Raw genomic sequence first — 18,126 nt, 5'->3', positions numbered from 1 at the left:
TGGGTGTTCTTTCTGTTTGTTAGTTTTCCTTCTAACAGTCAGGACCCTCAGCTGCAGGTCTGTTGGAGTTTGCTTGAGGTCCACTCTAGACCCTGTTTGCCTGGGTATCAGCAGCGGAGGCTGCAGAAGATAGAATATTGCTGAACAGTGAGTGTTGCTGTCTGATTCTTGCTCTGGAAGCTTTGTCTCAGAGGTGTACCCAGCCATGTGAGGTGTGAGGTGTCGGTCTGCACCTCAGTTGAAAATGCAGAAATCACCCATCTTCTGTGTCACTCACGCTGGGAGCTGGAGGCTGGAGCTGTTCTATTCGGCCATCTTGGGTGCCGCCCGACCCACATATATCCAATTTAATATTTTTTAAAAACTGTGCTGACTCTGGGCACACTGCCCAGGAGTTAGGCCTGCTCCCAAAGGAACAGCTGTAAAATAAAAAGAAAAAAATTTTGGAGCAGAAAAAAGATCATGAAGTCAGAGGACAAATGATAAATTGGAATAAGTATTTGAAAAAAGAACTGTCCTTTTGAAATATTAGTGTAAAATAAAATAATTAATGGATAAATTATTTTTGTAATTATGGCTTCATATCTACCATTTACAAGATTATGCAGCCTAAATCAGCCTAAATACATATACTGTATTATGTTACTTTCTCTAAAACAGGTCTTGGGTTGAACTTTTGTTTGCAGACCAAATCCATACCAGTGGTCATATCTCATTTCTATCTACTTTAAAAATAATATATTAAAATAACTTCTCAAGTTTGTTTTTAAAATGTACTTTGGTGTAATTTCCATTTTTTTCTACTCTTGTTTTCCCACTCTTCTTTCTTTCTCATGAATCCCTATTTCTTTTTCATTTTATAGTTCACCACTTTACATCTTAACATGGTCAGTTCCTCCCATCTGCTCATCCAGGTTATTATTTATCTTTCTTTCTTTCTTGTCCTTTTACCTGAACATCACATTCATAGATTTTGTTGAATTTGTGTTTGCCTTCTTGTGTATCATAGGACAATACAGGAATGCACATGTACACATAGGCATGGATCTTGTCTGGCTTTTATTTTGTTATGTATCATATAACGAAAATAATTACATATGTGGTTCCAGAACTTCAACCCAGCATCCCCTACTTACATGGGTTCCTGGTCACTCACTTATCTCTTCAGAATATATCATCATTTTCAGCTCTTATTCATTCTCTATTCCAGCTCCTTGCAACTATATCAAAGCGTTTACATTATTTCTTCTACCATTGTAATGGGAGCTGTTTCTTTTACTTAATGGCATTAGGTTTAGATTTAGTGTTAAACTCACTTCCTTTTTCTTTTGGTATGCCCAAGCCTTTTTAAGTAAATAGAATCTCTGATAGTCTGGATTCAGTATGCAACTGAAGGAAAAGGTATTTTAAAAGAGGTCTCAGGACTGTATGTAGATTTTTGGTATTTTTATTTTTTTCTATTTATTTGCCAGCACTTCCAAAGGTTATGACAGTCATTATAATTTTGCTTAGGCATAGATTTAAAGAGTAAACTAATTCAAGACACTTTAGATGGAGAGTGAGCTTAGCCAGCTGCCCAGCATTTATTTTGCTATGTGGTGGTGTTGTTCACCTTTAATATAAAAATTATTTTCATTATCACTGCCTCACAGTCTACTTGTTAAATGACTATTACCATAGTCATTTTACAGATAAGGTAACTGGGTAAATTTTATGCCAAAGTAGTATTTTCAAATTTTAGGATGAGTAAAGGTGGCTAGCTATAGACTTTTCAAATGTCAAATCTCTAAAAATGACTATAAGGTTATTAGAGGTGGCCAGAGAGAGGAGAAACTCTACATTGATGTCTATGTGTATTTTTTCATCTTTTTGTTATAAAATAAAACACAGATACAGAGAATTACATGCTATACATATGTGACTTAGGACATTGTTGTAAGGTAAAAATGCTTGTAATCAGTACCCAGATCAAGAAATATAATTTTGCCACCTAGGGCAAAAGCCTCTTCTATGTGCCCCATGCCTTTCTCTCTCTACAATATTATCCTAACCTCTGCAGTAATCGTCTTCCTGGATTTTTTCCTGATAGTTCAGTCACCCAAATGTACATCCCTAGCACAATAGTTTGGTTTTGCCATTTTAAAAAAATGTACTATACTTTTTTTGTTGCTTTTGGCAACCAGTTACATTATTTGTAACAACTTGTTATCATTACAGTGGAAGTTTATATGCATTGTATAAAAACAGAAAATGTAGGCCAACGACAAATCATTCTCACCACCCAGAGATCAACCTTAACATCTTTGTACTCTGTCTTTTAAGTCGCTTTTAATTGATAGATTTCCCTTCCATTTCCCATATTTTATCTCTAGAAATACTTGAGCCTTTTGACCAAAAGAGTTTCCAGCAGCCTGGGATTTGCTTACTTAAGATGCATCCCTAAATACGTTCCATTTTCTATATTTCCTGCAAATGGGCAGGTGGATCCAGAGATAGGATCAGACCCAGGTTCCATTTTTCTGGCAAAACTAATGTTTGACAAGACTGTAGGAGACACATGATATCTCCTTGTCTCACTTTTATGATGCCAAAAGCCATTATTACTTAATGCCGTTGGGGATTACAAAATGGTGATATTCTTATTCTATCATTATTTCGTTTATTATTTGGAATACTTTTACAAAGAGACATTTCTCATTATCTATTATTTCCCAGTAGTAGCATTCACATGGAAAGTACAGAATAGATGCTTATCCACCAATTTTCAAGATAGTGAATTGGTTCCCTATCATTTCCCAAAGTGAGCAACTCTTGTTTTAATAACAGTATGAATGCAGGGACTTCACCATATTTGCTTATATTCAATCCATTGTAATTTTTTATCATGTTTGAAGCTCAGATTGTCTCATCTTTAACCAGTGAGAGCTTTTCAAAGTTAACTTATTTTGCCATGACCCTAATAGTCTTTGATAGCTTATTTGACATTGGTATAAAAAGATGTTCCATACACATCTTATATCCATACACATCTTATATATTTTCTGTTGCAGACACGGTATCAGCCATGTCTTCAAGAAACTTTAGTTTCTTTTAGACAGAAGTGGTACTTCAGAAACACAATGCAATTGGTCATCATTTCTAGGTCTTTTCACTGGACTGAACTTGTTGGAGAGAATATGAATATATGTGTGCATGTGTGTTGCATGCACGCATGCATGTGTGTGTATAAATAACCTCATGAATTTTTTATACTTCCAATTCAGGTTCAAGACCACAAAGCTTTTAATTTCTTCTCTATTACTTACATATGTATACTTTTCTCATACCAAGAATCCTGATTCTTAAGGATACAAGATGATAGAATATTTAATAATTACTCATTGTTTTATCTACTATCGTACACATAACAGTGTCATAATGATAGTACTTATACTATTATCAATATCATTTACTGGAAAGATTTTCTAAAAATTTTGTGTATGTTCTTCCCATTCTTCCCCATTTTAAAAAATAATTAAAATAATTATACTATAACTATATTGTCATTGCATGTAGCCTTATGCTCTGTATACTCTCTCTTTTAATTCATTGGTAATTGTATATTTACTTCTCATCACCAGTCTTTATTTTGGTATCTCTCTACACATTTTGGTTGTCTGAAATATATCCTATTATAGATCATCAGGAAGGGCTTATAGGAATAATACCCCTTCCGTTACTGAATGTTAATAACAGTTTAGCTATGTCCTTTATACTTGAAAGGTGGTTTGGCTAGATATAAAATCTTTGGCTCACAATTTATTTTTTGGGGCATCTTAAATGTTACTTCATTTTCTTCTATCACAAAGTGTTGTTGTAGAAAGTCTGATGAGAATGTATGATTTTTTTTACCCTTTATAAATCACAAACTTTTCTTCCCTTCTAGATGGCCAAATAACTTTTTTAGTTTTCTTTAAAATCTAATAAGTTTACTAGCATTTGTCTTGGTGTTGGTTGTTCCGGGTTGTTTTTTCAGATTCACAGTATGATCTTCCAATATGTAGTTTAAAATCATTTTTTCTTTCAGGAAAGATGTTTTAAATGTGAATATTTTTAGCAATTTTTCTATTTCCTTGCTTTTGTCTTCGTCTTCAGGGACCCCCATTATCCATATGTGAAATCTTCTTTATCATCAGTATTTGTCACTTTCTCTTCAATCCTTTTTGTCTCTTCATTCATTTCTTATCTTAATTTTTTTTCACTTTTTCACCTTGCATTTCTTTTCAAAGTGTTATCTATTTTTTATTCACTCTTGGATATGACTAATTTAGTCTTTCTTAAATTATTTTATTATTTTATTTCATTTTTTCTGGGTCCTTTCACTCCACTTTTAAAACAGTTTTTTAATTTTTGTAATCAAGATTTACACTGTTATTTTATGTCTCATATTATTCTTTATATCTTTTTGTTTGTTTTAAAATGGTAGGTTAATAGTCATGATATGTTTCTTGAGCATATTTTTCTGGTGTACTTTTTTGCTAGCAGCAATATTAACCTCTGTCTTCCCCCTCTCCACACTCCCACCATAGCTTTGTCTTGAATTTGACCTCGGTACTTTTCTCTGCTCATTTGCAAATGAAATTAGTTTTTCTTAACTTTTAAAATGAGGTAGGAAAGTTTTCCTACCTTCACAGATCTTCTTCTTCTGTTGTTTATATGTACTGTTTAAAAATTGTAATGCTTACTTTCTGAGATTTTTTTGGCTCTACTCCAATCCTCCACTTTAGGCCTTTTTCTTTCCTTCTTTTTTTTTTTTTTTTTTTTTTTTTTTGAGATGGAGTTTTGCTCTTGTTGCCCAGGCTGGAGTGCAATGGCACAATCTCAGCTCACCGCAGCATCCGCCTCCTAGATTCAAGTGATTCTCCTGCCTTGGCCTCCAGAGTAGATGGGATTACAGGTGCACACCACCATGCTCAGCTCATTTTGTATTTTTAGTAGAGATAAGGTTTTTGCATGTTGGTCAGGCTGGTCTCGAACTCCCAACCTCAGGTGATCTGCCTGCCTTGACTCCCAAAGTGCTGGGATTACAGGCGTGAGCCACTGCGCCCAGCCTAGACCTTCTTTTTTATTCACCTCTCTTGTCCTTATCCTGTTTAATTTTGAGTTTAGCCCCAGCAGTTTCTTCTATGAGAAGGATTCTGTCTTGAAGAGAGTCCTAGTGGAATGGTTTTTAGATTCATAGGGGCTAGACTGCTCCAGGGACTGCTTTCTTCAGACCTTTCGTTTTTCTTTTTCTTTTTTCATTTTTAGACAGGGTCTCACTCTGTCACCTAGGCTGGAATGCAATGGCGTAATCATAGAGTGCACTGTAGCCTCAACTTCCTGGTCTCAAGTGATCCCCCTGCTCAGCCTCCTGGGTAGCTGGAACTACAGGTGCATGCCACCACACCCTGCTGATTTTTAAAAAACAATTTTGTAGAGATGGGGTTTCACTATGTTGCCTAGGCTGGTCTCAAACTCCTGGTCTCAAGCAATTCTCCTGCCTCAGCCTCCCAAAGTGCTGGGATTACAAGAGCCACTGTACCAGGCCCCTTCAGACCTTTTTACTGTGGATCCCATGTACTCATCTGGTATTGAAGAGAGCAAAACCCCTCCCTATTTCAATTGCTGTAAATTGGTCTCCACGCATTCCAGTGAATATTTGTTGACTATTTTGGGGCTCTCCTGTTTTCAGGTACATTAGATGCTGCCCTGACACTTCCTTCTTCTCCCACATGAATACCATGCAGGTCTTGTGTTGGTGGTGGTTTATCGCTACCAACTTCTTTTGGAGCCTATAGAGCAACCTTGTCATGTAGTTTTCTTATAAACGTTGTCCATGAAAATTTGGTTTTATCTATTTGCTCTGTTTTTACGTGTGGATTCACAGCATTTGAAAACTTTTGTTGCCTCTGCCTTTATATTCGCTAATACTTGGTTTTATATGCATGTTTACTATTATATTTATTCCAGTATTGTAAAAGGTTATGATCTAATTTAATCACTCACTTATAATTCCTTTTTTTTAAGTTTTTAAATTTGCTGTGTGATACTCATCTTTACTGTCATTTTCCTTAAGTGTGTACTAAAAGGGACAATTTCTATGCCCTTCTTGCATGCTTCTCGTATCAGTGAGGTAAGCTGGTTCTACTAGGTTGTAGAAAGTAAATGTATCGCTGTTACAGTGTTCATCATTCCTGGCCTTGCCTTGTGTATCAGTGTATTCAAACTAAGGCTTTCTTTATGCAGTGGAAGGACTGGGATTCATAAGTCATAGAAAATAAATAAATACACCATATAGTTTTATGGAATTTTTCAAAAATCTAAACAAGATATCCACATAAGGTAAATTGAAATGTAATAAGCTGCATGTCTGTCATTCACTTACCAGCACTATCAGGAAAAGAGAATATCTGGGAGAAGGAAATAGAAAGAGATGTTTTCTCTGAAAATAGCTCCACCATAATTAGTGTTGACTGGGGAAAGACAAATATAAATGGCTATTTGCAACCTTGATCTAGATAAAAATTACAATTCTAATTTACAATTCTAATTTTTTATTGAAACAATACTCAATATATTATCTTTCCGAATGAGAAATCTGTTGCGAGGTTGTTCCTGATGTCTAGAGATAGCTAACCTACATTTACAGAATAAACCAGTATCCCAAGAAAATTTAAGAGGTGTTTTGAGTTTTAATCTTTGTAAGTTGGACTGTACTGTACTGTAACTTAAGAGAGATTTTTAAACTGAAGCACAAGAAATATTAAAACAAAATGCTATCGCAAAACTGAAATACTGTTTCATGAATATTCAATGAGTTCCTGGAATCTGTTTTATGTCCTGAAGATACAGAAATAAAGATTTCCCTCCCCCCCCATTTTCAAGGGATGGAAGAAGACAGGTTTTTTTTGGTTTTATTTTATTTTATTTTTGAGACGGAATGTTGCTCTGTAGCCAGGTTGCAGTGCAGTGGCATGATCTTGGCTCACTGCAACCTCCACCTCCTGGGTTCAAGCGATTCTCCTGCCTCAGCCTCCTGAGTATCTGGGACTACAGGCATGCACCACAACGCCCAGCTAATTTTTGTATTCTTAGTAGAGACGGGGTTTCACCATATTGGCCAGATGGTCTCGATTTCTTGACCTCGTGATCCACCCGCCTCAGCCTCCCAAAGTCCTGGGATTACAGGCGTGAGCCACTGCGCCCAGGCAGAAGACAGTTATTTTTTTATGATGTGTAGTTCCCAAATGCTGGTCTACAGGCAGGTGCCACAATGTGGGACAAGTTTTCATCAGCTTATGATGAAAATTGGGAACAGAAGGGCCACGTAGTAAATTTTTATAAAGCCTAATTTACTTTACTTAAAGGTGTTTTTTTTTTTTTTTTAAAGTTATGGCCTTAATAGTTTTTTACTGCCAAATATCCTTTTGTCCAAGAAATGATTATAGTAAGCGATAGTTTTTGTTTTGTTTTGCTGATGCTTGCTTCTGATAATAAAAAGTCAGTAATTGTTTAGTTTCAGAAATTTTTTTAGGTTTTGATTCAACTCTTGAAATCTGAACCACTATAAGAAGTTCTATCCCAACAATAAGAATTATACCTTATAAAAGAATCACTAATTCTATTCTGAATTTAAAGAGTTGTTTGAATTAAGTTGTAGAAAAATCAAACATAACAAATTAAAGTCTTAGAGATTTCTTACAAACAAATAAGATGAAGATATGAATAGATAAATAGCCAAAGATAAGAAAGGCAATAAACAAAGAATTTTAAAATGACCAGTATAAACACATAGAAAAACGTTCAACTTCACCAGTAATAATGTAAATTAAAACAAGGCAGGTGGATCAGTGAGTATTTGAGAAAATGGGCATTCTCTTAGTCTACTGTTGGAAGAAAATGTTGGTAAAACTTCCTTGAAATCTACTTGGCAGTATTTATCAAGAGTCTTAACAATACAGAAAGTCTAAGAACCAGTGATTCTGTTTCCGAAAACCTGTGCTGAAAAATACTTTGGAGCTGCAATTAGAGAATAACTCTCATGGATGTTTGTTGCTGTGTTGCCAACAATTAGAAACATAGAGATCTATATTAAAATGTTTTTAAAAATTATGATCACATAGTTAAATATTATGCAGTCATAAAAAATCATCTTTAAGAAGATCTAATAATGTGGAAAAATGTTAAAAGGATACAAAATTATGTATGTTTTACATAAGAAAAAATATGTGTATATAATAAAAAACAGTGCTTTCAGTGGCTCTTTCTGAGCAATGGGATTATATATGTTTTCTATTTTTTCTTTTCATGTATTTGCTACATTTTCCAAATTTCCAACAAGGAACATGTGTTACTTTTATGATTTAAGAAAATTATTACTTAAAAGTATGCACTTTTTAAAAAGAAAATTATTAGTATTGAGTTAATAGGTTTAGTTTCTAACTCTGAAGATGAACCTTTTTAAAGCAGGCTATAGGGCTCAACCGTATAAACCAGAAGCCTATATATTAAAAAGTATGTTTTGTTTGTTGGGGATAAATTATCTTGATGGTTTCTTTGTCTCCTCTGCTATGAAAACAGACATTGCCACTCTATGTTACAAGGGTAAAATATGAATTAAAAGAGAATTACTAAAACAAAATACCTGTGGCTCTTTAGACAAATACATATGTTGATACCATCATTGCAACATAACTACTGTTTATATGTCCTGTGAGAATTAGCAAGAAGTGTGTTAAGTATGTAAAGAACCACAGAGAAACTATTTTGTAAATACAAATTATGATTCTCTTAGCATAACTTTTATTTATATGTGTTGCAGTATAACCTTGAATATTTGGATGCAAGCCATAACCATGTGATAACCCTTGAGGGATTTAGAGGTCTGATGAAACTGAAGCACTTAGACTTGAGCTGGAATCAACTGAAAAAATCTGGCGATGAAATAAATATGCTATGCAAACACACCACAAGCCTTCTCACTCTTGATATTCAACATAATCCATGGCAAAAGGTATGCCGCAGACATGTTACTAAAAAGCAAACATTTTTATTTCAGAGCCATTTCCCTACTAACTTTACTATTCAGTAATAGCCAGAGATAGGCAAAGTATCTTCATTTTTCTAGACTTCTTTCGTTGAAGTCATTCATAAATTGGATTTAATATACTGATCAAATGAATCAGATGTTACTGTAAGAACAGACTATAATTTCATATCAGATTTTTTGTAACCTCTAATAGATTGAGAACATTATTGCTTTGAGTCATTGATGTCATTGCCATTTGCAAACCTCCAGAGATTTTATATAGTTCAGTGTGCCGGAACTGTATTTTAATGAGGCATAGGAACCAAGAATAATATAATACAGTGAGAGGGGCATACTATTAAGGAAGAAACATAATTTGATTTATAATATATCCTAATCTGTGGTTGAGCAACATGTTTTACAATTTTATTTTGCATTTTGCATTATTCATTACTTGTTTTCAATTTTAAGTCCAGAAATCACCTCCCCTCATAAACCTGCATTATAAAGTCTTATGTTCTCTTATAAAAAGGCAATCTGAACATTATTTTTTCTCATTACAAAAATATGTAGGTTAATGCTAGGTAATTTCCATATTCCATGACTATACTTAAGTATATCTTCAAGTATTTAAAGTAAGTCCCAAGATTATAAAGTCAAGAATCTTCCTTTCTCTGCCCTTAAAAGATGTATATCAGGTTGTGTTCAGCCTTTAAAAAGGAAACTAAAGCACAATTGGTTCTATTAAATTGACCATATTACTAAGTTTATATTGCTGTATTTCTTCTTTTCTGCTCAGTAAAAGTGAATAATATTTTTCCTTTGCCAAAGCATATTTCCTGGATGATCACACTACAGCTATCTCCCTGTTGCCAAATTGGATTGTCAAAGGCTAAAGATCCGTATTGAATCACACATGGAGATGACTAGCTTACCGCTGATCTAGATAAACAGGAGTCACTACAGTTGTTCTTTTAACACTTTTCACCGCTGTCACTTTTCAATAGCTTATGGGATTTCCCTCCCTCATCAGAGTAGAATCACCAACCTTCAAACAAATAGATTAATCATTAAATATAATTTCAACTATTATTTAAATAATTAAGCTTTTATTTTTAGGTATATGTCATGAACAAGGAAATGTATGATTTTGAATTATATGGAAAGACATGAAAACACTCATTTTCATGCCATAACATATTTAATAATTAATCAAAAAATTTTTTTTGTTTTTCCCAAGCCAGCCACATTGAGGCTGAGTGTTATTGGCAGATTAAAGACTCTTACCCATTTAAATGGAGTCTTCATTTCTGAAGAAGAAGCAACAGCAGCTATGAAATTTATTGCTGGAACAAGGATTACTCAGGTTGGATTTTACTGTTTACTATTCATTGGGCTATTTAGAACATACAAATAATATTTTGCATACTCTTTTTCTGTCATTAAGATTTTATATTCCCTCTTAGCCTATTGATAAAAAATTAATATAGAGCAATCATACCACTTGATTTTTTTCTGTTTAAATGTATCTCATTTAAATACCAAATTGTTGTATGGATTCTCTTGATTATCCATGAACACTACACCAAAAATACCTCGAGAGTAACTGCTTTTTTACCAGTCACCTGAACTCACCAAAGCCCTTTCTAGAGCCTACATGAAAATAAGCAACTTTCTGAGGATAAGGTAAGCTGAGATGCTTTCAGAAAGCATTTAGTGAATTATCTATCTACTTAATATTAACATTGTATTTGTTTGGCTGAAAAGAACAAAATCCATTAACATGGAAGGAGGGGAAATATCTTTGTTATCCATATTAAGAATGCTGTACTTTAGCCAAAGTAGCTTCAACATCCTAAATATATCTACTCTAGTTTTCCAGCTGTTTACTTTTTGTGGAGTATCAGAATATTAATTCCTTAAGCAATGTAATGTTTAATTTTGGATCTATTCAAAATTTTGAAAAGAAACTTTTTATTGATAAAAAAAAAATTCACAATCCTAAACAACAGTTGGGAATTTACCCTAAGAAAAGAACTAAAAATAGAACTACCATTCCACTCAGCAATCCCTTTTCTGGGGCTATAACCAAAAGAAAATTAATCCTTCTACTAAAAAGACACATGCATTAATATGTTCATTGCAGCACTATTCACAATAGTCAAATCACAGAATCAACCTAGGTGCCCATCAGTGGTGGATTGGATAAAGAAAACGTGGTAAATGTACACCATGGAATGCTACGCAGCCATAAAAAAGAATGAAATCATGTTCTTCGCAGCAACATGGATGCAGCTGAAGACCATTATCCTAAGCGAATTAACACAGAAACAGAAAACCAAATACCACGTTATCACTTATAAGCGGGAGCTAAACATTGGGTACACATGGACATAAATATGGGAACAATACACATTGGGGAATACAACAGGGAGGAGGGAGATGGGCAGGGCTGAAAAATTACCTATTGGGTACTATGCCCACTACCTGGATGATGGCTTCAATCCTACCTCAAACCTCAACATTATGCAATGTATCCTTGTAACAAACCTCCACATGTACCCCCTGAATCTAAAATTAAAATTGAAATTAAGAAAATTAGTTTTTTTAAAAGAAATCAAATCCTGCTAAAATCCTTTAAGACAATGTGGTATTGGCACAGAGCTAGACAAATAGACCAACGGAACAGAATAAAGACCTAATATAGACTGTGGAAACTTTATAAATAACAGAACTGCCTTTGCAGATCAGGGAGATTATTCAATAAAAGGCATTAAGGACTTTATTATAAAAGGCAAAACCAAAAATTTTTGAAGAAAATATCAGAGATTATCATTATGACTTTGAATTTGTGAATAATTTAGTAGGCAGGAAACAAAGAGCATAAACCATAAATAATTGGACATGTCTACATTAAAATTAATATATCTTTTTTCAAAGAAAGTGAAAAGACAAGCTACATACTGGGAAAAGAAATTTGCAACACAACTGTCAAAAGATATTCTTTATATATCCAGAATATATAAGGAAAAAGACAACCAGCCAAACAGAAAAATGCGCCAAAGATCTGAACATACACTTCACTGGAGAGGAAATCAGAACAGCCAATTAACTTAGGAAAAGATGCTCCACCACATTAGTATTCAAGAAAATGAACATTAAAACCGTAATGACCTACCAATTTTTGCCAGTTTTATAGATGAGCAAAAACTTTAAAGTCTGACAATACCAAGCTGTTGCAAGAATATGAAGTAAAAGTGTAATTTTTCTGAAGTGGTACAACCACTCTGGAAAACAATTTGACATTATTCAGTAAAGCTGATGTATATTTGTGTGTGTGTGTGTGTGTGTGTTCTACAACCCAGCAATTTTACTTTACTTCTGTGCATATACTCTAAAGAAACTCTTGCATGTATGTACCAGGAAACATGCACAAGAATATTCATGACAACAATGTTTATAATAGCAAAAACTGAATCAACTCCAATGTTAATTGACAGGAGAGTCATTAAGGGAATACTATACACAGGACATATGAGTGAACTACAGCTACATACAGAAGCTTAGATGAATCTGATGAATATGATATTGAACAAAAAAGGCAAGTCATAGAAGAATACATACATATTATTCAATTTACAGGAAGTTCAAATATGTGCAAAACTAAATTATATATTGCTTATGGACACAGACATAGGATTATAAAGAAAGCAAGTGAATGGTGGACAAAACATTTGAGATAATGATCACTTCTACAGAGAAGGAGAGAAAAGGACTTAGGATGGGGCCCACGGGGTGCTTGTAATCTATTCATAATATTCTAGCTCTTAAGCTAGTTTCATGGGTGGATTATATGGGTGTTAATATTATAGTAATCCTTTTACAATCTTATAAATATAATCTTGTAATGGTTCCATATTTGCTAAAACAAGAAACAATGTAATTAAAGTATGTCTGGATATTGAAAACAATTTAAGGCAAAGGAAATGTTACATTTTAAAATTATTTATTGGGCCACTCATCTTCCCTGGAAACAATAATTTTAACTATGTATCAACTAACCTCTGTATACTGTTTCCTTTTTTCATTGTATTTTTTAAATTTTATTAGTTATCTCTCTTACGGCATTCTAGTACTAAAGAGGAGAGACCACGGATACTTAGTATATGGCCTTCTGCCAAAATTCTGACGCAGATTTCAAAGTTAGGACCTCATTTACATCCGAGTGGAAACTGGTACTTGAAGGTAAAGGTTAATTCTACTAAACCTAATATAAAGTTTAATTTAAATCTATTTTTAAGTCATTGTTGGTCTGTGTATCATAAAGAAGGCACAGATAGGTAAGGGACAGAAAGCTGGAAGAGATTAATTAAAATAGGGAAGAAACACTTAAGATCTACCTCTTGGAAAATTTCAAGTATACAATACCGTATCGTTAACTTTAGTCCTTACCTTTAGTCATTAAAGTTATCATTAACTTTAGTGTTGTACATTAGGGTCTCTAGAAAGTATTCGTTGTGCATAACTGAAACTTTGTACCTCTTGACCAACATCTGCCCATTTCCCATTGCCCCCAGCCCCTGGCAACCACTATTCTACTCTCTCCTATGAGTTTGACTATTTTAGAGTTCATATATAATTGAGATCATGCAGTTTTTAATTTATAATGTATGCTTGTATCAAGTTATACATCTTTAATATATGCAATTTTAAATTGTCAATTATACTTCAATAGAGTTGGAAAAAATAAATATAAGAAAGACATTGTTATTATTAGAAAAAAGTAATACATTTGTCATATTCCAAAAAATAAAAAACAGGGAGGTCAAGTCATGAGTGGCTGTGTCAGATGGGTTGGGCCTTGACTGCACTTGCCACAGAATTGGAAATTTAAGATAAAGGTGCACTAAAACTGAAGGACAAATTTAAAGGGCCATTCTAATTCTGGATTCTGATAACATGTCAGAATAGGCAAGCAAACTTTAAAGACTCAGAGCCAGAGATCAAGCCAAAATTTGTACAGCAAGAGTCAGGTATCTTGACAAGGGAGTAGGGGAGCTGGTCAGAATTCAGCCAAGGATAAGGGAAAAGGTCATAGAACACTAGCAGCTTCTTGCTACATTAGGTGTCCTTATACCTCTTGCCAAACATAGAAACTGGGCTAAGTGAAGCTGCTCCTTGAAAATGGGAGATATTACTGGCATTACTTTTATTGCAAGATATATATAGATATTGAGCTGCAAATGAAGGCCCAGTGACAGCCTTGGCTGACCCACAGGCAGTTCCGGAGTTAGAGGAGCCAGAATGGCCCTTTAAATTTGTCCTAAGTTGGGTTGAGATGGTCAGGCCTTTATATGCCTCCATCACTGGCTGAGGGCCAACCTGGGAAGGAGCGTGATCTTGGCAGCTGTCTACAGCAAGGCAGTCCCTGCAGGGGACTGACAGCTGAAGGCTCTCTGCCAGAAGCACTCCCAGCAGCTGGGGACAAGTCCATTACTGCAATGGGACTCTAGCTCATCACAGTGTCCTTAATACCATATAAGTCCTTCTTGGAGTTATAATCTTGTCAAATTTTACTTTTCTGTAAACTAATAGCTTCATAATATTCCTGAAGGAATTCTTTTGATAACTACTTATCACATTTGAATTATTTCATTAGCTTTTTAAAATGTTACTAACATTGACTGAATTTATTTATAAGATTTAGAAATAACATATACTGTAAATTATTCTACAGCTAACTGCCTTAAATTTAGATGGACAACATCTTTTTGAAATCACAAATTTAGAAAAATTGGAAAATTTGAAATGGGCATCATTCAGCAATAATAATCTCACTAAAATGGACGGTCTGGAATCCTGTATTAACTTGGAAGAGCTCACATTAGATGGAAACTGCATCTCAAAGATAGAAGGTAAGGCACTTAAGAACTCTGAAGTCTCAAAATATGGATGTCTAAACAACAAAGCAAAAAATAACCCTGAGAACAGAGTTTCTGAAGAGGAAGATCTCTAGGAAAGTTCCAAGTTTTGTGGCAGAGTATTCTAAATACCTGTGTGAGGTAATACAACTATTAGTTAGCTATATTGGACCATTCTACAATATATATATATACTTCAAAACATCATGTTGTACAAGATAAATAGATACAATATTATCTGTCCAATTAAAAAATAAAAGATATATAAAATTAAAACAAGTTCATACCTATTCATGGAATTTGTGACTATTTTACTTTATATGAGCCCAGCAAGCTGACTTTCATCTCCTGTGCCTTCTCTCTCCTCTCCTCTGTGCGAGTTTATAATCTGTTACCAAACACTAGCACATACCAACTAGTTAGTCATTAACGTCTGTAAAGTTGAATGCACAAATGAATGAGGTATGCTTTTGAAAAAGATGAAGCAGACTAGTTCTGTTTTAAAAATATAAAATTAAGGTTATATTTGGAAATTTGAATACTCCAACAAAAAATGAAAATTATACTCATTAGAGGTTGAAAATAAAATATACTATATGTAACGTTTTCCATGGATCCACATACAAGTCCAATTAAGCAGCTTTAGTAATATCTTAATAATAATGATACCAATATAACATATTTTATTTGACTGTTTAAAGTTCAGTGTTAAAACATATTTTTCTGAACCAAAGAGAATAAAAAAGACTTTTCCTCCCTTTCCCCTTCCACGCTTCTTAGATTCTTCTCTTCATTTGGATTTATGCTTATCTACAGCTAAATATCATGAGTTTAGAGAACGTGTCCCAGAATATATACTACCAAGTCAAGTATTTTCTGACTCCTCCCCAGCTTTATTTTATTCTTACCTTCATTAGAAAGAAATTGAAGGAAGCTTTCCATGACTTGCTACCAACTTTCTCTTATTCTCTCTCTCCATCTCAAAAGAGTAACTAACGCCTAGAAATTAAAAAATATTTCCACAAGTGTGCACTATTTGATTGAAAAGAGAAATATGTATATGTGTATACACACACTTATCTGAATAAAGAATATTTCTGTATGTGCATTTTGGTAACATGGTTGTGTTTGTCAAGGAGAGAAGGTAAGAATTAGAAATCATGGCTGGGAAAGGGAATTTATACTTTATTCATTTTCGAATTGGATTATTTTTAGCATGTATATATACTACATTTTTCATAAAATAGAAGATTTGATTTCAAAAAATTATATATATACAAGCAAGTATTAAATATATCTAAGAAAGCATACATAACATTTGTTAAATATTTCATTTTAATGGTTGTTAACAATATGTTTCTAAAACTTTCTTGATCATGAGAATCACTTGGGATACTTATTGAAGACACAGATTCACAGGCCTCTCTTCTGTAGATTTCAGTACAGTAAACTTAGGGGTAGCTCAGGCACCTGTGTCTAGAACTATCACCAGTCTCCCATTCCCCTACAGCTGGGTATTAGTTTTGCTTTGTACATAACAATTAAAAACCCTATTTCCTTTTCATTTCCTTCCATAAACTTATTAAACAGAAGAATCTTCCAATCTGTATTTTTCTTACACCTACATTTTGGAGAAGATAGCTACCCCTCTAAACTGTAACAGGAGTTTCTCCTTTTTTTTCACACATGGGTAGGTTCCATATCCATTTAATGATTTTTGCTCTGATGGCTTTGATCCTGTCTTGCCCTGGATTGATTCACCTTCAACATTGTACAGTCCCACAATAGGAACTAATGTGAAAGGGACCACAGAGAATTATTTGATACTTTCCAAACATTATTCCATTTAATTTCATAACTCCTTGGAAGTATGGAGTTTCATAACTCCTTGGATGAGGAAATTAAGGCTCAGCAGTTACATAATTTATGTATCACCACAAACCTAGTAGTGATACATTTGAAGCCAACTAGGATTCCGAAGTTCTTGTCTTTCAACTGCACCATCCTGGCTATACTTATAAAGTGCTTGCAGTACATAATGTACGCAGGAGTTAGACTGGTCCTATTTTCTAAACTTCCATCTTAGAGTACTTTTAGGCATATGAAAGTAAAAGTAGGCTAAATCGTTCATTTTAATACAAATGATGCACTTTCCAGAATGTGGTTCCTTCCCCTTAATGTTTAAAAATGAGGGCTGGTGATTATTTTCAGCTTTGTGTAGAGCTTTTTGTTTTCAAAATGGTGAAAATCTTAATTAATTACATCATTTTAAGGTTATTTGAAAGAGAAATTCAATATGTTCATGTAATGCCTTTCCTTAACTCCTAAGAAGAAGGAATCTACTTAGAAATACAAAATTTGAATTTAATGTTTGAGATGGGGCTTATATACAAGATTATATTCTTCCAAAACAAAGGGAAAAGCAATATGGTTAGTATTACACAATCTTTAAAGCCATTTGAACCTAGCTATTTGATTACAATAAAATGACCAGCCAGTTATTTTTTAAATTAACCCTTTAGTGTTACCTGAATCTTTTCTTGAATTTGCTTATTTTTCTAGGTATTTCCAAGATGACTAAATTAACTCGCCTCAGCATAAATAATAATCTTCTCACTGGTTTGGAACAGCATACCTTTGATAATATGCTTCATCTTCACTCCCTTTCTCTTGAGAACAACAGAATCACTTCATTGAGTGGTTTACAAAAATCTTTTACTCTTGTTGAGTTATACATAAGCAATAACTATATTGCTGTCAATCAGGAGATGTACAATTTAAAGGTAATCATCTGGGGTAGTAATTTTTTTGTTTTTTAAAATATGTATTGTTTCTTTACATTATGAAAGTAATGCATGTTTACTGCACAGAATTTGGAAAATATAAAGAAAATAAAAATAAGAATAACAAGGTTATTAAAATGTATTTGCATTCAATTTTGTATACATACAAATATATATCTGTGTATACATAATGTCCCCATTTGCTATCCTTCTGGGGTAACTTTTTTTAATACTCAAGTATGATAAACCAAACCTATTCCTCCTAACTAGTGCCTTCTTCATATTTCCAGGGATTCTTTAGCATTCTCCGGTTCTCAGTACAATTCTTGATGATCTCTCACTGTTCTCTTACCGGTGGCTCAAATTCGGTCAC

At 33.8% G+C, this 18,126-nt stretch overlaps 1 protein-coding gene across 18 annotated transcripts in view; it reads left to right on the top strand.

Moving 5' to 3' along the window:
* LOC105473644 (leucine rich repeat containing 9) overlaps positions 1 to 18,126 on the top strand; it is a 171,071-nt gene that overhangs the window by 64,725 nt on the left and 88,220 nt on the right. For all 18 annotated transcript variants that reach the window (XR_982371.2, XR_011625828.1, XM_071100077.1 and 15 more), the window contains 5 exons: positions 8,843 to 9,034; positions 10,290 to 10,415; positions 13,160 to 13,294; positions 14,787 to 14,964; positions 17,533 to 17,753. Coding sequence is in view for 16 of the 18 variants with exons in the window: in XM_071100077.1 (XP_070956178.1) it covers positions 8,843 to 9,034; positions 10,290 to 10,415; positions 13,160 to 13,294; positions 14,787 to 14,964; positions 17,533 to 17,753 (852 nt within the window). In the remaining 2 variants the exon portion in view is untranslated. The remainder of the gene's footprint in view (positions 1 to 8,842; positions 9,035 to 10,289; positions 10,416 to 13,159; positions 13,295 to 14,786; positions 14,965 to 17,532; positions 17,754 to 18,126) is intronic.

Source organism: Macaca nemestrina, chromosome 7, assembly GCF_043159975.1.
Source record: "Macaca nemestrina isolate mMacNem1 chromosome 7, mMacNem.hap1, whole genome shotgun sequence".
Taxonomy (NCBI): domain Eukaryota; kingdom Metazoa; phylum Chordata; class Mammalia; order Primates; family Cercopithecidae; genus Macaca; species Macaca nemestrina.
The sequence above is the reverse complement of the archived record's forward strand: the minus strand, read 5'-3'. Positions and strand labels throughout refer to the sequence as shown.